Source organism: Carassius gibelio, chromosome B3 (assembly GCF_023724105.1).
Source record: "Carassius gibelio isolate Cgi1373 ecotype wild population from Czech Republic chromosome B3, carGib1.2-hapl.c, whole genome shotgun sequence".
Classification (NCBI taxonomy): domain Eukaryota; kingdom Metazoa; phylum Chordata; class Actinopteri; order Cypriniformes; family Cyprinidae; genus Carassius; species Carassius gibelio.
The window spans coordinates 22,068,648-22,094,034 of NC_068398.1; the positions used below are offsets into that span (position 1 = coordinate 22,068,648).

General features: G+C 38.8%; 1 protein-coding gene across 1 annotated transcript in view; it reads right to left on the bottom strand.

The window, feature by feature from the left end:
- The window catches only part of cacna1ia (calcium voltage-gated channel subunit alpha1 Ia), a 185,050-nt gene that overhangs the window by 95,988 nt on the left and 63,675 nt on the right, over positions 1-25,387 (bottom strand). The window contains exons 5-6 of the mRNA XM_052550671.1: positions 12,706-12,817; positions 7,348-7,481 (exon numbers count right to left, since the gene is read on the bottom strand). Coding sequence (XP_052406631.1) covers positions 7,348-7,481; positions 12,706-12,817 — 246 coding nt within the window. The remainder of the gene's footprint in view (positions 1-7,347; positions 7,482-12,705; positions 12,818-25,387) is intronic.

Consider the following 25,387-nt stretch of genomic DNA (forward strand, 5'->3'; position numbering starts at 1 on the left):
GAAATGAGACTGCAAAAATTATGAGTCTTCTGTGGGTGTGGAGACGGAAGAGAGAAAAAGACAGAGATAGCAACTAAAAAAGGCAGTGAGGCAATCTAAGCTTGTGAGAATAGAAACACTGAGGCTGGGTTGGGGGATGGAGAAAAAGAGGCATGTAAGCTGGGTGTGTATTTAGTGATAGCCTCACTGGCTTCACCCAAAACACAACAGAGGGATTAGCCAAGAGTCGTCTAGAAAATATCACACTAACATCCCACCATACAGAAAACACACACAGGAGAGGACTTGATGTAACAGGGTTTCTAATCCAGTGTTTACCAACCAGGTGTGTGTGTACCAAGGGGGTACTTAGAAACATTTCGATTTTACTTGGTTTAACATGTCTTCATCGCCTGGAAGTCACAGGTTCTCATTAAAATGTGCACTAATGGCGGTGTAGTCGCTTGTGGGTGATATTTCATACTTGTTGAGCTCCAGTGGTTTTTAAATTCTACCATTCAAGTAGTGCAAATGACTTTACGTTTGTTAAACATCCCATCTGGATTTATTTATTTTTAAATAAATTTGTCATTAGGTCTTACTCTGAGAATATTTCTCTATGATTGTCCCCAGAAGTGTCACAACTGGGAAAGACAAACAAACGCAGGTGTCTTATAGCTTAGTAAGTCGGCTTTTCTTGACTGTTATAAGTTAAAAATCATTAGTCGACTAATTTAATTCTGTGAGTGATATTTCTACAAGTTAAAAGTAATACAGTTCTGGCTACACAACACTTTTTTTGTCTTTATTCTGTTAAAGTTTCAAAGGTGGACTATTACTGTAACAGCATATCCCTTACGAAAAATAACCATGGTTTTATTATAGTAAAACTGTAGTAACCCATGGTTTTTTGGCGTATTGACTGCCATTTGTAAAACCACAGATTTACTACAAATACCATGGTTAAACTATGGTTAATATAGCAAAACCATGGTTAATTTGTGGTTACTATGGTTTAACTACAAGAACCATGGTTTTTTGGTTTTATTTGTAGTAAAACCATGGTTAATTTTCGTAAGGGATTCCCAAAAAACGTATGCACAACATTCTTTCCTTCTATTCTATTGTAGAAACACTTGCTTTCCATTTATTTAAATCAATTTCTGATGCAGTAATTTCACCCAATCAATAACTCTCACTCATGTCCTTGAAAACAGCACACTAGAGTGATGAATTACAAAATACAAGATTTTTGTTTGAAATAAATTACTGCTTTCAGTCAGCAAGGATATATTAAATTGACCAAAAGTGTCAGTAAAGATGTTTAGACTTACATATTAGACAAACATATTAGGAAGTACAACAGTTTCAAACATTGATAATAGTTTCTTGAGCACCAAAGCAGCATGTTAGAATGATTTCTGAATTATTATGTGACAGAAATTTCAGCTTTGCTACCACAGAAACAAATTGTGTTAAAACACAATTTTAAATCATCATAATGTTTCACAATTTATTGTTTTACTGTGTTTTTGAGCAAATAAATGCAGCATTGATGAACATAATACCATTTATTCTGATACTGAGAAATATCTCTGTTACGTATGGTAACTGAGGAGACGTTGTGTTGAGTGTACAACACTAGGGGTCACTCTTGGGAGCCTTAACACCTCTGACATCTTTGATAAAAGGCCAATGAAACTGGGTGGGCAGAATTTGCATAGCTGACCACAACCCGAACATCTGGGTATAAATAGGAAAAATGGCATCTCCTCACTCATTCTGTTCTGAGACGTCGAGAAGCATCTCAACCCACTCAGAAGCAATTCGTAGTTGTGGCATGAAGGACACATCCTACCCGATGGGGAGGTAACATATGAAGATCCCCACCTATGGACTTACAGAGGGAAGGGAAGGGAAGGGAAGGGAAGGGAAGGGAAGGGAAGGGAAGGGAAGGGAAGGGAAGGGAAGGGAAGGGAAGGGAAGGGAAGGGAAGGGAAGGGAAGGGAGGGTACTGGGGTGGGCTCCAGGTAAATTGAGATCTACCAAGACTCAGAACTTATCGACAGAATGTCTCTCCAGCAGAACACTGATTCTGAGGGCCAATACAGTGGAGAATACATACATGGGACCTCAAGAGGGGCCACTACATGTTGAGCACTAATCAATACAAAAGTTCACTCAAGGGAACTTACCCCATAATGAGTTCTAATAGCAAGTTCCTCAACCTTCGCTAAGAAAAAGAGCTTATGTGATGGAAGGGTACTCCAGAGTTCATAAAAGGAACCTGAGTTGGCCTGAATAAGTGTATACTTACCCCGGGGAGGGGGGGGGGGGGGGATAGCGCTGGTAGTAAGCTCTACACACTGCCAGTCTCCTGAGTCAAAGAACTGACGTTCAGACCTCAGTTTGCCAGGGTTACTGATGCAGCCATGTCCCTGGTAGAGTGAGCCCTCACTCCCAGTGGGCATGGTAGGCCTCTGTCCTAATAGGCCATTAGGATCGCATCCACAATCCAGTGTCTGGAGACAGCATTTCCCTTCTGCTGTCCTCCAGAGCAGATAAAGAGCTGTTCAGAACATATGAAACTTTGAGTGTGATCTACGTATGTGCATAGGGCACACACTGTGCACAACAGAGACAAGTTGGAGTTTTTGGGGTTAACTTGTAATGGTATTACCTGGTCCCTGAAAGTGGGAACCTTGGGCACAAATCCAGGCCGAGGTCTCAGGACAACTTGAAACTCTGCTGGCCAAAATTCAAGGCATGATTTGTTCACAGAGAGGTCTTGGAGATCCCTCACCCTCTTGACAGAAGTCAAGCGGATCCCTAAAGATAGGGTTCTACCTCTGGGCACCTCTGAGGAACCTAATAACCAGATCATACTTCCTCACTGATTTGCCTCCCATGGTGTCCTGGTTAGCCACCATCGCAGCCACATACACTTTAAATGTACAAGCAGACAGGTTCCTGCCCAGGCCTCCTTAAAGGAAGGAGAGTTCATTGATGACATGACCACAAGCTCTGAGAACCAGGTAGCTTTTCACAAGCAGGAGCTTTTCTCCATCTTCCCTGATTTGCACAGTGTCTGTGTAATGAGGCTCACTGGGGGAAATGCATACTTGAGTAGGCTTCTGGTCCAACTGTCAGCCAGTGTATCTATGACAAGGGGAGTCCGTGCCTGGGATCTGGGATATGAGTGGGATGCAGAGACCTGAGTTTGTGCTGGCTCCAAAGTAAGAGATGCGAGTTGTGACATGAGATTGAAGCAAACACCACCCTGGTGGTTGACGTATGCAACTGATGCTGTGTTGTCTATCCAGACAAACATGTGCTTCACTTGGATCAAAGGTTAAAACCTCCTCAAGGCCAAAATGCCAACAACTTCAGGCAATTGATATGCCAATGCAGCCGAGGGCCTGACCAGACCCCTGATGCTGCATGCCAGTTGCACATGGCACCCCAGCCTGAATTGGAAACATCTGTTGTAACAACAATGCGTATGGACAGCTCCTCTAAGGGCACACCTTAGGTACGGTGACAAACAGTGTTGCCATACCCATCATGGGACTTGTGTATGAAGCCAGTGCTTAAAGGTCCAGTTTTTCGTGCCTTTTTGAATCTTTGATTGTGTTTACAGTCTGCAATATAACATGTGTTCATGTTTCATGTGTAAAAAAACACAGTATTTTTCACACAATTCACCTATCTGTATATCGCTGTTTTCACTGTCATAAAACTGGGCTGATGACTTCCTTGTTCTATGAAGTCCCTCCTTCAGAAATACGTAACGAGTTGCGATTGTGCCAGCGGTTCCTGTGTTGTGATTCGACAGCAGCTTAGTGCACACGGCCCTCCTGGAAAGGCGATTGGAATAGTTTTGAGAAGCAAGTGGACAGGAGCATGTGCTGGAGATGTATATAATCACAGGATCGCTTTTACTGACGAGATGCGCATGAAAATCGCATTTGATTTTTTTGCACAGCCCTAACATCTAGTTAACAAAGCTTAACAGCGTTGCCCTTTGTGTAATAAGTTACAGAAACTGTTAAACGCACCAACTTAAATGATAAAATACATTTACCAGTTGTGGTCCATAAACAACGCCTTCTCCAGACAAAGAGGGAACTGCTCCATCTTTCAGGATTAATCTTGCTGCGAATCCGGCATTAAACTGATTGATTGAGAAAGCTGTCCTCAGCAAGCTGTCCTAAGCAAAATGTGCTGCACATAGTTTTACATGTGGATTATAGTTTTCGGGAACCAAGTTAAACATAAATTGTAACCACTGATCTCAAAGTACAACGTCCCTGGGAAGGCCAAACACGACGACATGGCGACAAACAAACGCAACTCTTCCTCTTCTCTGTCGGAGTGCAACAAGGCCACGCCCCCTGTTTGTGTATTCAGTTGGGTGGAGGTTAGTCAAAAAACTGTTTTAGTGACATCATTACTGCAGGAACTAGAGGGAGGTAGTCCAAACGGGTCGTTTTTTGTAGGCGAATTCTGTTAATTAAAATATCTCGCTTGGCATTGAACTTTGAGCTTTAGAATTTTACAGATATTATTTATACTCTAACAACAACATTACACACTAACTAAATTTTAAAACATGGGATCACGAAGAATGGGACCTTTAAGCGATCTCATATGCATCAGTCCCAGTGGCATAACCACGGCTGAGGATGCCATATGCCCCAGGAGCCTCTGAAAGTTTTTGAGAGGGACCACTGAAAGGGACAGCCCTCAAGCATTTCAGCACTGACTGAGCACAATCCTAAGAAAGGGGTGCAGTCACTGCAACCGAGTCCAATTCTATACAGAGAAAAAGATACTCTGCACAGGGGAGAGTTTGCTCTTTTCCCAGTTGACCCAAAGTCCCAGTCGGGCTAGGTACTCGAGGACCATGTCCCTGTGTGCTCAAATCAATTCTTGCAATGAGCTAGGATGAGCCAGTTGTCAAGATAATTGAGAATGCAAATGCCCATTTCCCTGAGAGGGACAAGGGCAGCATCAGCAATCTTCGTAAAGATGCGAGGAGACAGGGACAGCCCAAAGGGAAGAACTTAGTACCGACATGTGCTCCCCTGTCAACAGTGGATTCAGTCTGAAGTTGACTCTCTCCTGACCTCCTTTCCTTATAGACTTGAGCTCTGTATGCTGGAAACTGAACACATCACAATATAGCAACACTAAAATGCCCCAAGATGTGTCTGAGCAGTACAAGGGAACAGTTTACATAATCTGCAAGGTCTAAAGCACAGACATCATTTTATTTTTCCCCACCTGTTTACATTCACCTAAGACATAAGACAACTTTCATATACACCAGGTGGTCAAAACTGATCTGTGCTGTACTATAAGAAATGGATCTGCTCTGTGCCAAAAGGTCGCATGGATTTTCATCAGCACTGCACAGTTCAGTTTTATCCTTCTTTTGAATTGTTTGGCTCCCTCATAACCACGTAAAAAAAGAAGACATACAAGTTTGGAACAACATAAAGGGAAGTAAATGATGACAGAATTGTAATTTGTATGTGAACTATTTTTTTTAGACATTCGTCATGCAGACTACCTTACTGTATTATTCATAAGCTGTACGAGAAGACGAACACTCTAAAAGTGAGATGAAACAGCGCTACTCAACCGAACCACATAGTGTGATGCAACCCACTGGACAGGGCAGAGAAAATCTGTTCACTTAAGTTTTTTTTTGACCTTACAGTGCAGACTGTTTCACTGGGTCATGGAAGTAATATACACTTTACACTTTTCAGTGGGTCACATTTGACAATATTTTTTTTTTTTTTTTTGCTGTTTGCTCTAAAACACGACAAAGACGCTTAAGAAAATGAAAATTGTTTGATAAATTAAATATGTCCATACTGTCTGAAGTTTTTTTTATGGTTTTCTTGCACAGTATCATTTCATTTGGGAATTGTAATAATTTCATTGTTTCTCCGTGCTTTCCTCCATCAACACCTTCCCTTGAGCGTTAGATGTACTTATTTATCTGAGTAAATACCAGCTAATTTAATCTACTTTGAATCAATTTTGTAATTAGATTTTTGTCTTGAGTTCACAAATAGTGTGAAGTAGGGAAAACTAGGTGCCCTGAATCATAATGGAAAAAAAATTTGAAAGGTTTAACAAGTTAAAGGGACCCCTTTAAAGTTGGTCTTCCAGCTAAGGCTGGTGTTCAGCTGGTTAAACTGGTGAGCCATCTGGTCTCCCTACATTACCAACTAAAAAACCCACAACATCCCTCTAAAACCTTCAGAACAGATTGGTATATAATCTTAAACTGCTATCAACAAGTTGTACAAAATTGGGAATTTATCACAAATCACAAAACTGTAGTTTATGCGTGTGTGCATGACAAAAAAAGTGTTTTATGCCAGAAGGACCAGCATGGGAGAGACTAATGTCTGTCATTACACAAGGCCACATTCATGCCCATCATGTTATAATGAGTGTAATCTTTCACTCAGCAAATCATTCCAGACATGAGAAGAAGCTTGGATGGGGCTGCTCACTTTTACAAACCCTAAACTACCCTGCAGTACCTGAACAGACATGTGGATCTCTAATTAAATGAGCATGCAAAAGTAGAAAGGAAATATTATAATGTTCTATGAAGAGAATAAAAAATTGTTATGGGGATGCCTTGCTCATAGAAAATTAAGGTAGCATATATTTAAATAAAAAAATTAACACCCTGTATCACATTACGACTGAGTTTCAATTTGTTCAGCCTCTTAACTTATGACTGTTTGTTTCCTGTGATCTAGAGAGGAAAGTCTAAGGGAGACAGGGACTATGTGTGTATATTACAAATTAAAACAAGTTTATCTCACTCCAGCAGGTCTGTCCTGATGATCCAGTGCTTCTCCTTTCTGTTCTGATGTTCTCCTCAAAGAATTGTCCAGAAAAGTTTGGTAAATTAACACTTTTATAGCAGTTCTAGCAGTTTCACTTCTTTTTCAGCAGTGAAAACTAGGAGATCTTGAAAACAGCATCAGAACATGTGGGATGCTTGTACTCGACATAAGTGAGATCTGAAGGACTGTAGCTGAAGTGTTTGGTCTGGACATACAACAGAATACATGAAAAGCTCATCAAGGGCATTCTGGAGCTAAACATGAAGCACACATCCTTCAGAGATCACGTTGCAAACCTTTAGTCATATTCTACACTAGCCAATTTCCCAGAACAACTGAAATGAAATGTCTATAAATACAGGTCACAGAATGCAGACGTATACTGAGATGAAAGAAAAATCCACTCAGGGTCATAGCCCCTGATTCACCAGGAGCTTTAAAGAATGGCGTGTCAAGAAAGATTGAAAGAAAACAGAAGTGCTCTTACCCTGCCATGACGATGAAAAAGTCCAGTCTGTTCCAAGTATCGCCAAGATAACAGCGACGGCCAAAGATCCCCAGAGCCACCATCTTCACCACCATCTCCAGTGCAAAGAAAATATAGATAAATGCATCGAAAGCCTAGAAGAGATCAACAAAGACACAGTGTGCGTTTTAATAGAGCGGCATTAATTCCATATTTTGCTTTGAGACTATCACTATAATGCGCTCCAAAAAACAGCACATATTGGTCCAATCAGATGTACTCAGATGTGAATTGTTTTTATGGATATTGCCACCAGTTAAGCCCTTGAGGGTTTTTTGTCAATTCTCCATCACATTTTTTGTGAAAGGTATAATATTGTGTTTTATGCCTTCATAGTGAAAATAAAATAAATCAAAATCAAATCAGATGTACTCAAAAATGATGTCAATACCACACATTTTCAATTACATTTTTCAAGCTGTAAAGCCAACAATTGTTAATGTCTAAATAAATTCTTAATAATAATGATAAACAAATAATTAATATTTGAATAAAAATAAGAATTTTTATTCAGTCAGAACAACAGACAGATAGCTTGATACCTAGATACTGTAGACAGACAGACAGATAGACAGATAGACAGATATATAGATAGATAGATAGATAGATAGATAGATAGATAGATAGATAGATAGATAGATAGATAGATAGATAGATAGATAGATAGATAGATAGATAGATAGATAGATAAAACCTTCGGAGCATTCAAATTTGCTCTGAAAATGAAAGAGTAACCGAGATACTTAGCAACGTGTTGCACGGCATAGTTTTTCTTTAATACACAGTGTCTGACTGCTAACGAGAGCTAATGAGATCCTGAGAGAAGTAAAAAGCTGAATGAGCCTGAAACGAAAGGGCTTTTAAGAACCCTTAAGTGAATGATTGATTATAAAGTCCAGTCAGCACCCAGACTGTTCACCTTTACTTCACCTGATCCCAGACGACCCATCCTGGATCTCATTTCCCAACCGACACTGAGATGACTGACGATCAGAGCATATGCTCTATTTGACTGAAAGCGGTTCTTTCATAAACAACGGAGTCACGCGAGTACACAGACTTAAAGAGGGCTGTTAATTAGCTCCTTAATAAACACTCTGACGCGTGATTTTCGCTGTCAAAGCCCTGCTGTATTCTCATTACGACGCCACAGATAGTTGGGATTTTGAGTGACTGATTACACAGACCAGCCAAGCCGCGATCGCCCTCATCAATGGCTTTGTCTCTGCTTTCATGTTGGTCAATCGTACAGTTTTTAAGTTCAACACTGCAGGGGTAATAATGATGATAGAAGGAGTTAAATTTTCTTGAGCATGCGTGTAGAAAATAGAACGTCTGTTACGTTGTGCCCCTTAGTCTTAGTCACTTTGCATGTCCCCAGTTGCCAAGTAGAACTGATACAGGTTTTGTTACACACTACAAAGTGTTTATGTGTGCTACAGGGAGGAGACTGTTGGGCAGTGATTCCAATTTGGATGGCTGCCCGCACAAGAAATGGAGAGTTTGAAACCGGCCGGTGCGGATGAGTAAAACAGCTCTGGTTTAAGATCCCCTGTGGGACCAGAGGACGCAAACATCCTGGCACCAAAAGGATGCTTCCTCTAAAGCTACCTTCTTCCTCACGCCATACCGGACATATGGCTCTCTATACGAATCGGTACACACACAGCAAGCAGGAGAGAGACAGACTTTCGTTCCTGCCCACACAGTTTTCATTTCAACCCCGTTAGTTTTGTCTTTTTGTGTTGCAGTCAATCCAAAAAGCTAATGTGAGAAATATCGCATTGCAAACCTCCTTAATTTGCATTTCTCTCTTCAAAACTCTTTTTACACAACGAAAGTATAGCTCTGAACAGCAAGAGCTTACTGAGGGAATACTGTCAGCCATCTTGACTGGTAAAACATTGAGTCATGGCTCTCGCTCCATTTCAGCTGCACCTATGAGAAGGTAAAGCTGACGGCTGATGCCTCCGGCCTGCCGCAACGCAAGCCACTTCCACAGGTAAGCCTGAGATACGAGTTAAGCTCACAGTCAGCATTATTATCTAATTGGGATATGCACTGTGGAAAGTGATTGGGAATTGCTATAAAATTAAATTTAATTTGGCGGAAAGCCTAGTCATTAAGGGAAGATCTCGATAACTTATCACTTGGACTAAAAGCCTATAAGATGACTTACAGTGCTTCACCTATGTTTCATCCTTGTAAAACTTAAAGGGATAGTTCACCTAAAACTGCATGATTTAGTTTACTTTCTTTTGTAGACCAAAAAAAGATATTTGTTTATGTGTGTTTTACAAGTCAAGGGGGTCAAGTGTTGCTTGGACCCCACTGACTTTGACTGTATGTGCAAAATCACAAGATTTTAAATATATTCCACAGAAGAAAGAAAGTCATAAAGGTTTAGAAAGACAGGAAAGTGTGTAAATGATGACAGAGCTTTCATTTTTGGGTGAATTATGCCTTTAAGCAGTAGGTTTTTCCATCATGTCACATTGGGATCACATTGTCTTGATTATTGTGAACACAGATTATGAATCTAGACGGTGTAGCAAAATGTCTCATGGTGTTACACACACTAAGGACATTAACAACTGCAGACAGAAGTCAAACTTACCAACCAACAACCATCCCTGATGACACTGTTCAACAAGAGGAGTGTATAAACTCATCTCATATTGATGTGTTATGGGGACGAGCGGCCCACAAGACCCTGTTTTATTTATAAGATACAGAGAGAGTTTATATTGCACTCATTGGTGAATATTATGAAAAAAGTAGGGCAAAATACTGCTACTATTTTATTATCTGAATATGAAAGTCAAGACATTTACTCAGTTTCATGTTGCTTCAAACACTTATGAATGACTTTCTTCCACGGTACACAAAATAAATTCTTCAGAATATTAGTACTTGTTGCTCTTTTCCCCCAATGACAATTAATGGTTTTAAAAAGCTGAAAAAAATCATAAGTGGCTCATACAAGTCCTCTGAAGGCAGATTTGAATGACAAACACACCAAAATTTGTTCACAAATCTGACATTGATCTCATGATCATGCAAATGTAAGTTAAGGTGGAACTTAAATTTAGATCTGTTCACCACTTACACCTATAACAAGCCTTCAGCAGAAGACTAGGAATATAGTGTGTTGTTGTATCCACCCCCTCTTATCAAACTTTTATGGTGTTTTGTGTCCTTTTTAAAGCATGAAAGGCTTAGTCTATGTTCATTGTAACTACATTGAAAAGAATGATCATCACCAACTGCATCTTTCAAAACAGCTCCTTTTGTTCTCCACAGAAGCAAGAAAGTCATACAGTACAGGTGGAACACCATGAGTGAGTAAATGAGGACACAGTTTTTAGGTGAGCTAATCCCTTAATGGAGTGTGTTCATGTTTAAACTGTGTCATGAAAGCTGAACTGGAGCAGTGCTATAGGCGATGGTTTTTCTAACACACAACGATCATGTACGTTTTTATGTGAGGTCTCTGAACAGACTCCCTGGACCCAGCCGTCACATCCAGGCAAGCTAATGAACACAGCAGGACTCCTGGGACAGTGGATGCATGGAGAGTTTAGAGGACACATAAAACGTCCCTAATGCTCCCGAAGGATGACATAAGCAATTAAAGGCCATACTCTGTCAACACAAACCCCCCCGAGTTCTGTCTGCTTCGTCAACCTCTCGGAATGAGAGAGAGCCTCATTAACCACAGAGAGTCGAAAGGGATGATGATAATAAATGGAGGCAAAGAAAACAGGGAGATTGTATCTTGATACAAGATGAGCTGGGAATCAGTATACGTCACACAACTCTCTTTAACCAACATAAACAATTGCATTTTGACAAGGCACATTAAAAAAATATTGAGGGCTGGTCTGTTGCATCAGGTTGATTTTCTATGTCTGGAAAGAGAGCAACACAGATTCTCTGTTTCAAACCCTATGGAGCTTCCCATGAAGTTATCATTTTAAGATATCGTAGGTTTGTTCCTGCTAAAAAAATGTAGCTTCATTTAAATTATGCATTAAATATTTTAGTTTAGGCAAAATTTTGAGCTAACACTCCATGTATGCTTTGCAGAGAAAAAAAAAATTATACTGCAGTAAGGGTACAAAACTTTACCATTGGTGCAGTAATATCTTCTAAAAGGCAAACATTATACCTTCAAGCAGTTATAGTTCATCCAAAAAAAGAAAATTCTGACATCATTTACACACCCTTATATTGTTCCAAACCCTTAAGACTTTGGGGGCCCTATTTTAATGATCTAAGCACATGGTCTAAAGCACACGGCTCAGGTGCACTCAGGGTGTGTCTGAATCCACTTATGCTAGTTTAACGACGGCATGGTCTAAACGGGTTGTCCCTTTTCTCATAATGAGTAATGGGTGTTTTTTTGGGGCGTAATGTGCAATAAACCAATCAGAGTCTCATCTCCAATCGCCTTTAAAAGCCATTTGCACTTGCATGGCAGAATGCAACTTTTATATGGCGGAATGTAATTTTTCATTTTTTTAAATATTTGTGTGCTGCGCGCATCCCTGTTTGTGTAATAAACACACTGTACGTGCGCTGTGCACCTGCCTATGTTGCACCAAACTTTAGACCAGGTTTGAATTGGTCTATGGTGCAGTCTATTTTTCAGTTCCTCAAAATAGCAATACGATAACAATGCGCCTGAAAACACACCTCTTTTTTAGACACACATGCCCATGGGCGCACAAATTTCTATTTAAACAACGTGATGCAGGACGGGAAAAAGAAAACTGCATCGGGCTGAAACTAGCAAAGACACTTGCGCTGGGTGTATGATAGGGCCCTTGGTCCCTCCGTTGTAACTTCAAGTAGCCAAAACTTGTAAGATCCACAAAAGTCATAAAGGTGCCATAAAGCAAGACCACATTAATTTAGTAGTTTATTCAAAATCTTGTGAAGAGATAGTGATAAATGGATTTAATTTAGTCTCATCTTTTGGGTAAGTAAATGATGACAATTTTTCATTTTTGGCTAAAATATCACTTTGAGGTATTACAACAAACCTTTTATGGGTAAATATCCCATCACATCACTTTTTTTTTCAGGCAAGACCAAAAGCCACAATTGTATCACAATTATTTTTCATATTGATGCTTTAGTAAGTTGTCAAGCTCTACAGTCAAACTAATTTCCCTATTGAGCCCTATAAGGTAACAAATAAATAAAAATAAATAAATAAAGATTGGCAGAGCATTTGATCCATGACATTTAGGTTGCTCACTATGTTTCGGAACAGAGTTAGTTAGTGTAGAGTATATATGTGTCCACACTGACCTGTAGAACCTGACAGCGCTCTGAGGTGCAGTCGATGTTCTCGCAGGGCTGGTACATCCCCAGAGTGACGCAGTTCAGCAGGATCACCATGATACTGATGCGCTCAAACCACGTGAGGAAGCATATGTTAAGGTCAAAATTTATCAGCAGACAAGTAAAAACAATAAACACGCATTTAGACATTTACACTTTTTTTTTAGGTGCTTACTAATTGCTATAATATTTCTAGGACACTCACTAGTTTAAGGGGGGTCAACAAGGTTCCTGTTTTGAAAGAAATGTACTCAGCAAGAGCAAAAAAATACTGTAATATTTTTCAAATATATATATATATATATATATATATATATATATATATATATATATATATATATATATATATATATATATATACTGTATTTTGACCAAATAAATGCAGCCTTTGTGAACATAAGAACATTATTTTTTAATAGTTGTCTAATAAAGCAGCTTGCACCATAATTGCTAACAGAATAAGTTCCATGCTGCGATTTAATACTTAGGTTTTGAGTTAATGTCAAGCTTTTCAGATTTATCTTCCTTTATTAGCCGTGATTAGGGTTTTGAAAACAAATCTCTTGTTGCTTCCCAAGCAGTAAATATTCACCAAACATACGATTTAACAATTTAATACAATTTAATTTAACATCTTGTTTATTGTGTGTGTGTTTGTATACTTTACATCAAACATGTAATTTATTATTTCACACCAATCTCATCAAATTAACAAACACAGTGATGTATGAACAGGACAAATCCAAAGTCCACTCCACTCATTGAGTAAAACCTTCAGAGTGAAAGCACATCACAGAGAAACACAAAATACACTGAAAAGGCATTTGTCAGCACCTCGTCCCTCAGGCCTGTTAGCTGGAGTGAAATCTTCAGGCCTCTCCACTAAATCTCTACAAGCCTCATCTCTTCACCTTTATGGACCATTTCTTTTTCAATTTACTCTACTCCGTCTTTTCCTCCGGCTTGGTCAACCTTTTAGCGAGCTATTTTTTTCTGTTTGCACATACCGTCTGCCCCTCCTCGTTTAACTTCCTTGTTCACTCCATCATATTTCTCTCTTTCTCTCTCCCTCCTGCCTCTCATCTCCAACACGTGTCTTTTATTTCCTGTTTTCATGAAACATTTTCCAGTGTTTGAACTGCATTAGCCACAGGGCAAAAGGGCTGCTGATTCCGCTTTGTGCTGGATCTAACAGCGCTATACATTCCTCAATTAATTAGGGACTACCAAAAACGCACTGCACCGGAAAGAAGCTTCTGGCACTCAGTAAAATGTGATTTATGGGCAAATTTTCACTTTTTCCCCCTTCAACCTCATTCAAACTTTCAATGAAGAAAAATGTACATTTCAGTATGCATGTGCTATATTAGACTAAGGGGTTTGCTACAGTGCTGGCCACACTCTGAACTTGTGTGTGTGATATTGCAAAAGCCTCGCAGGCTTGTGTTTCTGTTTAATCATTAGAATGGAGACTGCAACCCCCATAGGAATAAAGCAAGCACCCGTATCATGCTGCAAAGCGTTCACTATGGTTACTGCAGGAAATTGCTCCTTTCTTTTTTATATTATTGTTGATACCTCATCAGGTTCTAAGGCGAGCTTTTGACAGAGGGAAAAAAGCGCCCACAGAAACACTTAAATGACATTAAAGGGACAGGAGCACAGAATCAATCTCACAGTACACATCACAGAGAGAGAGAGAGAGAGAGAGAGGGTTGGGAGACAGAAAAGGAAGAGAGCAAGTCAAGGCCGATAGGCTGACAGAAACACGGCCCGTTTATTTAAAGAAAGGTAGAAGGAAGGCTGAAGGGGTGTGAAATAAGAAAATCACATGCACACGGGGAACACATTTCACTCAAAGAAGTTATTGGAGAAAAAAGGTAGATGGTCACAGTAGGATCAGTGAGGATGAGGATTTGCTGCAGATTTTGCTTCAGGACCTGATCTCACTCTGGATATCAAGTGGAAACCAAACACAGTTCCAGCACTGTTTATCATATAAAATGTCCTTAAAAATCAAATGCGGGAATTTTTTAAAAGGGGACACGAGATATTTACATGAACGAGAGATTGCTCTAAAAAAAAAAACTGCAAGTTTCAAAACTATTTGAAACTATTTTGCAGTTTGAAATGTTAATTATTCTTTTCTACTCTTCTGAATTGGCCAGATTTGAAATTGCGACAATTTCTCCTCAACACGCCCCTTACTTCAAGATCAGTCTATCTTTGATTTGATTTCCCCAAAACTCTCATTCTAATCAATAACACGATCTGTTCTGCTTAATTAACAATAATCTTATTTAAGTCATGTTTTCACTGTTTTAGTTATGATGAAAGTATTTCTGAGAACCTGATGAGGTATCAACAATAATATAAAACAGAAAGGAGAAATGTTTATAGACAGCCGGTGATATTATTGACAATGTAAAAAAAAAAAAAAAAAAAAAACAATACATATTTTTATTGTCAAATAGTTGATTGATCTAATATGACCTAATGTAAGAGCCTGCAATGACACAATTTGACCAGTGTGGTGCGCAACACAAGACCAAAAGTTGGAATAAGCTACACAACATTTAGGGTGCTATCACACTAGCACTTTTGGTGCGCACCCGGGGTCGATTGACGTCAGAATTCAGTTCGTTTGGATGATGTGAACGCTGTCTTCCGTACTCGGATGCGCATCCCGTGAACCGTACCCGAATCCGCTTAAAAACGGTGGTCTGGGGTACACTTCATGTGAACTCTGGTATGGATCGCTGCTCATGTGAACGCAATCATACCAAATCGCGGAAGTGAACTGCTTTTGATGACAAATTATTTGATGAAAATGTGTGTTTGTGTGTGTGTGTTTCACTAACTTTCCTGATGAGCGTGACTGACGTGCTGCAAGCAGAGAGCTGTACATCTCATTTATGTTCGCCTTCAACGTTTTTTAGAGCATTTTCAGTAAATTCGTAAGACAGACGCAAGTGCCATTATGTACCGAAGCTTTATCAACAAAACGAACAGTTCAAAAGCGTAATACATAAAAGTGCAGAGAGTAATGTTATTCATTTGCCACCTTCTCCTGCTGTCGTTACCAAGCAACGGGGTAAACAGCTGCTGGCTTGATGACGCAAGCGAACCGCGGTTCGGATTCAAACATTACAATATGAACACAGTCCAGCGGGGGCAGGGGGAGGGGGGAGCAACCAAACTCGGGTTCAGACCAGGCAAGTGAAACAAGTATGAAAGCACCCTTAAAGTATGAACAGATTTTAAAACACTAGGCATCATACACTTACTGACTTTATACTAGTCACAGAGGAAAAATTGTCCATCATACACTAAAATTTAAATTCCTTCCAATCATATCAAACTCTGCAGAAACATACGTGTAATAGGAGACACGTGACGAATGGAAACAATGTGTGTTCTAAAATCTACTGAAAATATCAACATGTTTGATCTCCCCCGACTGGATGGAATCAGAGTCTGAAGTCTGTGACCATCGGACACTACGCACGTTGCTTTGAAATCTGTCAACTCAAATCTGCAGACTGGCTTTGACTTCCAGCAACTAGCATCGACTTCTCCAGACTGTAACTTTCAAAAAAACCCTGATAGATTATTTATTTATCAAAATAATCATTTGTTGCAGACCTAATGGACAGCAAATATGACCAATTCACTCACCATTGGCCATCATGACAATGGTTTTGCATACCTTTGACAAATATGCAAAATGTCTCAATGATAAGATCATGCATGATGCATGAGAAAGCTCTTATCAGAAAGAGGAGGTTCAGAGTATCAACAGCCAATCACAGACACTTCCAATCAGGCTTCCTGAGGCCCATCAGAAAAACGACACAGCACCATGTGCCAATACATGTGCCATCAGAGCCACTGTGATTAAGTGTAGCACCGACAGAGAGAGATAGATGAACGAGAGAGAGGAGGAGCAGGAGCAGATGGATTATAAGCGTGATTAGTGACGAAACAAGTTCATTTTGAGAGCAGCTCCATCAGTTACAAGTGCTAGCTGATTAAGACAGCCACGGCTTATGTTTAAGTCAACATAATACTGTGACAACTGAGGAGGAGAAGGATAAAGATGGGACTGTAATTGGCACCCTGAAGTGAAAGAAACTAAAGCACAGAGAGAGGGGTCAGACACAATGAAGCACAATTAGAAGGGAGGAACAGGTGTAGACTGATCTCTATGTGTTCATCATGGAAGTGTAACTCTTTGTCCTCAGTAGTTATTAAAGCTACAGGGTAACACTCATACTAAATAAATAAATAAAGATAATATAAAAATTAATTTAAGTCATTGTGTGTATATATATATATATATATATATATATATATATATATATATATATATATATATATATATATATATATATATATATATATATATAATACACACACACACACATACATACACACACACACACTGTAGTCTAATTTCTTCTCATTTTTGAGTTGGATATGTTGAGCGAAGGGAATGAAGAGCAGTTGATAAGGAGGAAGGGGCCTATTTTAGGATATTCCGCTCCCCCAGAGACTTTAATAATGAGACCAGGACTCTAGGTCCCACAGAGGACACAATATTTGTCTCACATTGCAGAACAAACTCAGATTTGAATGCACCACTGGTGCTGCACAGAAGCATACTAAACAGATTAGACGGACAAGCTAGCGTGGTGTGAGTCGGCAGTTAAAGCACATGCTGTAAATGTTTCTTCACACACAGACAGGCTGCAGATGTGACATCTGGCCTTGTGCATGAGCTAATTCCTCTACAAAAACAGCTCTGTCCATCCCACTTTCTCTGTTTCTCAAAAAGTTCTGTTGAGTTTTAAGGAATTGTGCAGCTGATGTGAATGCTGTTAAAAACATAGATCATTTAATTACTATGCCTTCAAAGATCTCAATAAAGTCTCATTTTAGACTAATTTAAAGACAGCATCACATGCAGTCTTCATGAGAGAAGGCAATCGCAAAATGCATTGCGACAGTGCATTTGTGAAAAGAAAATGTATCCATGATAACAAAAGATTTTTAATACATTTTTATTACATTCACTCTGAAAATGAATTTAGTAATTAAAAATTAATTATTTTACCAATATTTGCGTATGTTATTTCCATGCTTTTTAGAGTTTTGCAGCATTAGCTTAGCAACATGTGAAGAAATGGTTATACCAAAATGCGTTGTGAAAAATTCTAAAATTTATTAATAAAATAGTTCAATAAATAAAAATAAACCATTTAACATAATACGTATGTATGTTATATAATTTTATGATCAGAGTATTTTTAGCATTAGCTTAGCAATATGCTAAAAGCAAACACTATTAAAATCAATTGCCTACATAAAATAATCAGTAATTTATGAGGCTTATAATGGTTAATATCCTGCTGAAGAACAATAAATAAATAAATAAACCTGGTTTTCTGGTCTTTTTTGATTTATAGGTAGATCTAGCTGGTTTCCCATCCTGCAGCTGATTTAGTCAAGTTTGTCTCCCCATTGTGAAATGTGTCCAAAACCTCTCTGAAACCAGCAAACAGTACAGGATGGGAGATTAGCAAAGACCAGCAAACCAGTTTAAGCTGGATCAAGTAAATTTTTCAGCTGACAGTTCGCTGAGCTTCTTAAGCTCCTTCAGCCTTTGGAAGAAAAACATTTTATTTCGCAAAAACGAATCACTGATTCATTGAATCACTTTGAATCAGCAAATCAGAAGGGGGGAAAGGGAAAGGGTATTACAGATTCTTTCTCAAACTGTCATCATATATCTTCTTTCTGTCATTCTCTCTCTGATGGAGACTTCTGAGGCGAGTTTGGTCGTCACCCAACGAACGCTCACACTATGCTTCAGACGACTTACAGCCACACAGAGCTTAGCAAATAATCGAAGCCATTCCTCAGCTGACTGCCTTTGCGCTTGTTTAGCTGTTCCGCTTTAACCACGCAACTCTCAGTGGAAAAGGGAACAAATTCCAGAAGCACTCCCACCTCCCTCCGCGCATTAGCATTAAGTGTGCGTATGTAAAGAGCTCGCAGGCAGTGTGTTTTGAAGGGAGAGTGTGCGACACTTGCTTTGGTTATTGGTGTTAAGAGATGTTAAGAGGAGGATTAATAACGGCAGTTAACTAAAACCTTTCACCGTTATCTCACTATAAAAGCGAGTATGCACGTCCCTTGAGTACACCACAGCTCTGTGAAGAGAAACAGTGTGGATCTCCATTGTGTACAATCGACAGAGCACCTCTGAACTCTGCCTGCATCACTGTCCTTAATTGTGTGGGTTTGTATGGGCAGTTTGAACTTTGCCTGCTCTTCTGGTATACTATGTTTTTGTGTGCGTGTGTGTGTGTGTGCGAGTAATTGCGTGCTGCACTCTCGTTAGATGACCGTGTGGTGTGAAGTGTGAGTGTCCGTGTGAAACTCTCTCGACGAAGGCCATGGTGACTCATGGCTGCCTGTGGGAGCAGACTCATCTTCCAGTAAATTAAAAACTCACCCCGTCTCTCAGATCTAAGATCACCTCTCCAAACCTAGCTAAATAATATTAACCACAATCGGCAAAACAGCAGAAATGGATATCTGTCCAGTGGATTCTTTACGGACCGAAGATCAGATACATGGAAATAAGAAAAGCAGGTCACATGACTTATCTAGCTGAGAAAATACTGTAATAGAAGTATATTACTCATTATATTTTATTCTTATTATGACAGATTATTTCAATAAAAAAGCTAATTGTGGATTATTGTGAAGTTTTTATCAACTGTTTGGACTCTCATCCTGATGGCACCCATTTACTGCAGAGAATGTTAAGCTAACTTTTTCCAAATCTGTGGCAATGAAGAAACAAACTCATCTGATCGTTGGATCCCTATTAAAAAATAAATATACTAAAATGTATTTGAAATTCAATTCAATTCATGCTAAATATAATACAAATACATTTACATATTTATATACTTACTAGAAATACCCTGCAATTGTACCTTTGGTTTACTTAAAGCCTGCTAAATTGGAACAACTAGTTTTGCACTTAATGCACTTCAGTTGTGCAGAAGTTGAGCTGAAGTCCAACTAAACATACACTGAAGTATATTTGATTTTGCTAGTGGAACTTGTGCAAGTATACTTCATGTACACTTTAAATATCTTGCATTTAAAGACTGATATTATTAAAAGATTATATGGTCCTCATCAATAATGACATTAAAACACATTTTAAGCTTAATATTAAGAAATGTGCATTGTGCAAAAGTAGTTTGGTCATGGCTTGTAGCCATGCTTTTAGCTTTTTTAGCTTTCAGTCATCACTTTCACCCATGCTTTTTGCCATTAGTTTTTGCGTAATTTGAGCGCGGTTCCAGCAAGGACAACAACAAAGGGAACCCCCTAAACAAGCAACAGAAGTACCTCCTGATTCTGAAATGGTGCAGTTAATAGAACTTTTAACCTCATTGAGGAACTCAATTTGAGGGTTAATTAAGTGATCGATAGTTGTTCAGGTCAATGCAATTGCACATTTTGCTATACATTTGGGATTTCACATTTTCATTCTCTTAAACTCATTCTTTCCTCACTTTCTCCCTGCAACTTGTATGAATGTGTGAATGCGTGTGTGTATAAGATAAGTTTATATGTCTTAAATTTATCCAATAATGTCTTATTTATATTTGAAAAGAGAAGTATCTTGTGTTTTGTGCTTACAAGTTAATGTCTTAAACTGCCGATCTTATTAAAAGTGACATGACATACAGCCAAGTATGGTGACCCATTCTCAGAATCCGTGCTCTGTATTTAACCCATCCAAAGTGCACACACACAGCAGTGAAAACACACCCAGAGAAGTGGGCAGCCATTTATGCTGCGGCACTCGGGGAGAAGTTGGGGGTTCGGTGCCTTGCTCAAGGGCACCTAAGTCACAGTATTGCCAGCCTGAGACTCGAACCCACAACCTTAGGGTTAGGAGTCAAACTCTCTAACCACTGTGCTAATTAATAGTGTTTTCACTATATCTTGGATTTTTATATCCATTGCAGAGTTTATTTTATATGGCTCATTTTTCAGCCGTAAGACAGTGATTCTGTCCAAATCCCCTATAAAATCTTAAACATATTTTAAGGGAAACGGGTCAATTTAGCTCAAAGGGGTTCACCCTTTGAGCTAAATTGACCTGTTTCCCTTACAATATGTTAATACATTTGAACTGATGTATTTTAAATATATATTTTTTTTTAACCAGGGTTGGCCTTAGGGTGTCAATTTTCAGCAAATTTTTATTTTATTGTGTTATACATTAACTCAAGAGTAAATACAACACTGAATCATGTACTGAAGGCTCCAGAAGTAAAACATTCCAATCCAGCCTTCATTTTCACAATCCATTTTATCATAATTTCTCTCTCCTTATTTTTTCTCAGCTCTTTATCTGCTAAATTTGTTAGCTAACTGCAGCACGCTTACTGCTCAAGAGGACAGCATGTTGAGCCACCAAATAAAGTAGGCAGACGCTGGCTGGATGTCACTACTCAGAGTCAGACAAATATACATAGAATACACACTTCACTAAAAAACCCTTGACCTTCTTAACAGCCTCATAGTGTTAAGAAAGACTCTCTTGTCAAGGAACTCTTGTCATCATCCAGCAAATCTCAGCTAAACACACACATTTTCAGCTGCTGAAGACACATGAACCCCTTTGCGGAATGAGTAAAAATCTTTATAACTAAAGTGGATCAAGCGATAAGAGACAATAGGCTACACTTCATTCCTTGATAAGAAAGCTCATTTTAAAAGGATAGTTAAGCCAAAAATAAAATTTCCTCCATTTGTTCCAGACAGTTAACTTTCATATTATATATTTTTTCCAAACTATGGAAGTCAATGACTACATTCGAAATTTGGGTTACCAACATTCTGCAAACTATCGCCTTTTGTGCTCAACAGAATAAAAAATCTCATACAGGTTTGGAGCAACTTGAGGATGAAATGATGATAGAATTTTCTTATATTTTGAGTGGTACGGTCCTGTATAGTACAGTACAATATGCAACTATTTCTGTTTCCACTGTCAGAAGTTGTGAATGGTAACAAAATAGCGAACCGTCCCAAACCAATTTCTTGGTACCCTTCCGTTGGGGTGCCTAGCACAGCAAAGGGTTCCAAAGGGTGGAGCTAAACTCACCGCAGAACATTGATTGGTTGACTAGAATCATCACTTTTGCATAAAAAAAAAAAAAAAAAAAAAAAAAAAACTTGTATTTTAGAATTTTAAATCTTCACACAGACAACAGCCATTTCTCAATATGTGTTATTGTCTGTTCTTGAGGACTTGTGAAACGTTTGTTGCCCAAAAACTGTCATTTTCTAAATATTACGGTTATTGTGTCATGAAATGTAGTTTTAAGAGTTTTTCAGGTGATAATGTAATTGTTTAAAACTCAAATCTGCAGTTTATTTATAAAGATAGCACCTATTTAAAAATTTGCTATGCCGATTTCGGAGCTCCAGGCGATCACCGGGCGCTCAGTGCTCATGTATCCACAGAGAGCAGCCTTTGCTCGGCTAGTCCTTCTGACATTTACCGCTGACTCTGATGTCTCTGTAGTGATTAAACATGAGATACGATTCATTTTGGGTTGGCTATATTTAACAGGCATTTGTGGTCTCATGAATTTATAATTTGTTGCTGGTCATATCGTGTTGGCTGAGCACAAAGATATGTTTACCTTATATTTAATTTAAACTTTACCATAGTACAGCGCTGACTTTGTAGCATACGTTTGACTGAACTGTTTGCTTTTGTCTTAATTTCCTATTATATAAGCCTCGTATACTTTGTACTTATACTTTTTTAATTGCTATTATTGTTTAAAACTGAGATTTAACAGAAAGAGTCAGAGTTTTGCTAATTGTCGCAGTTCACCGTCAATCACTTTCCGTCATACACCACGCCTACCAAGTAAGGGTACTATTGGCAGTGGAAATGCAAGCCTGATCAGGGTTACCCACACTGAATCATACTGTACTTTACCGTACTGTACCTCTCAATGGAAACGAGCCAATAGACAGGACGGGGCAAGTTAGAGCACACAAGCTATGTTTTAAAACCTAGTTAGCCACCTAACTAGACAAAATTTATCCCAAAGGAAGTTAAATTAGATGGAAAAAAAACATGAGCCAAATGAGTAAGAAAAATGTTTAATTCAAGAAATATTCTCTAAAAAGAAGAATATTCTCATTCAAAATGCATTCATGCAAAATCATCTAGACAGCGCAACAATCAACAGTGACGTAGTCAACACAGATGCACACAAACACACATTTGTCTTAAGGGTGTAAGGGTGGGCGAGAATAAAGCGAGGGAAAGGAAGGGAGTGTGTCTGTCTCCCAGATGTTAAGCTGCACTGGACCTTGACAGTAGCCCGAGACAAGCCGGGCCCTGTTGCCACAGCAACAGGATCAGATGAGGTGCCTCCTCAGATACTGAGCTAAACACAGTGTCTCTCCTGTGAGGGGAAACAAAATGGAAGATGCAAAGAGCGCACGAGCGCTTTGATTTAATGTGCATGCCGCTCATGTGTCAGAAGATCTGAAGATCACGCCGCAGATTGGAGAGACAGACCAAGCTTGTATGAACCCCATTTTCATAGCAATGACATGACAATAAGGATGATAATGAGCTGATGTCATAAATACCAGGATGTAGTGCATTCTAAAAAAAGGAATTCGGGATGCTCCCTTTCTGCTTTCATCACGTTAACACACACACACCATCTCACCAGCTGGGTGCTAATTGATCCTCCAGTGTCCCAGAAGGCTTTGATCTATTGATCATGGCAGTGTTTTATCTGTGTGTATCAGAACGCTTAGCAAGGTTTGATCTTGGTCTGTTTTATGTTGGGAGAGTGTGCATTTATGTGCAACCTCAAACGGCTGCTCTTCTGTACTTAAGTGGGTCCTACAGGCCCACAAAAGTTTTCTAGCACCTCAGAAGACATGATTTAGACACCAGCGGATAAAGTTACAACAACCTCTCGCCTCCTTTGAGCCCACTGAGTTCTAATGGACCCCCTAAAGCATGTGGTGGGTTTAGTGGGGGGGGTAATTGAGAATGAATGGGGAAAAGTCACGTGAGAAGACGCAATGCCTCCATCGCAATATGATTAGAAAAGACATGATTGGTTCATGTGATCAGGAATGAACATTATATTGTTCATTCGATCTGAATTAACAAAATAATGGCTTTCATTGGAAGACAAATAAAAAGTAAGTAAACAACTCACACACTTAGATATAACCACTTTGCTAGGTCCAAAAAAATGGCCTGAAAAAACAATATGTGGGAGATTTTAGTGAGTAATCAGCTTGGTAACATTTTAAATAAATCTCCATCTCTGTGATCAATATTTTGATGGCTGATGATCTGAAAAATTAAGTTAATTAAGTGGTAAATTACTGGCAGCTTATTTTTGCCAAACAACAAAAAAAATTTAAAATTAAAGTAAAATTACTTCAAATCATTACTAATTGAAATAAATTGCAAAAACAATAATTTTACAGAAATTTTTTAATTATAATTTGTTTTTGTTTTTTGATATTTAGACTTTTTCACAGTCTAAAACCCTTATTTTACAGATTTTTTTGTTTTGTTTTGTTTTGTTTTAATCACGATAATTTACTTTAATTTTACTGTTTTTGTTTGGCAGCTGTAGCTTCCAGTCATTTACCATTTTTTATGGTACTTTTTTACAGTCTAAAATCCTAATTTTACAGATTTTTTTTGTTTTGTTTTAATCACGATAATTTACTTTAATTTTACTGTTTTTGTTTGGCAGCATAGCTGCTAGTCATTTACCATTTTTTAATGGGACTTTTTTTTTTTTTACAGTGCATTCATATATGAGAGGACTGATACTGTCTCTTGAACATCTACATGTATTTATCTGACAATGTTTCAAATGCACGACACACAATGTAAAAATAAGTTGTTTGGCATCGGATAGTCAGAAAGTGTCAGAGAAGATGAAGAGTACAAGAGGGTGACTGATGAGAATTGAAAAGTGATTGAGAGCAAGTGACGGGTGGAAAGAGTAAAAACAACTAGAGAGAGAGTAAAAGTGACAAAGGAAATGGACTTCTGCATGACGACACACATAACTCCATGACAACACCAGCCTCCCTCCAGCCATCTGTCGCTCTTTCCCTCCTTCTCCGTTTCTCCATGTCTTCGAATATTTCCCTATGTTTCCCTCATCACTTCACTTTTGACCTTTCCTTTCACAATGTTTGCTCCTGGCACTGAGAGCGGAAGAGAACAAAGCAATGAAGGGAAGCCATGCGAACGCATAAAGAAAGATCTTTTACTCAACAAGCTACCTACTCAATGGGCTATATATTGGAATGAAGGAAATAGAGTAATATTTTCCAGCAAGTTTATCACACTTTGAGGTGTAACGTGGCACCAAATGGAACTGTAAAATTGACTGTTTTCCAACGGGATTCTCAAAGATTTAGCACTTACTTGACTGGCATCACTTGGTTGAGCCAGAAGGTGAAATGCCAGAACATTTGAACAAACCTTCTGCCTTCTCCCTTCTCTTATTATAAAGTATATTATTGAACAACA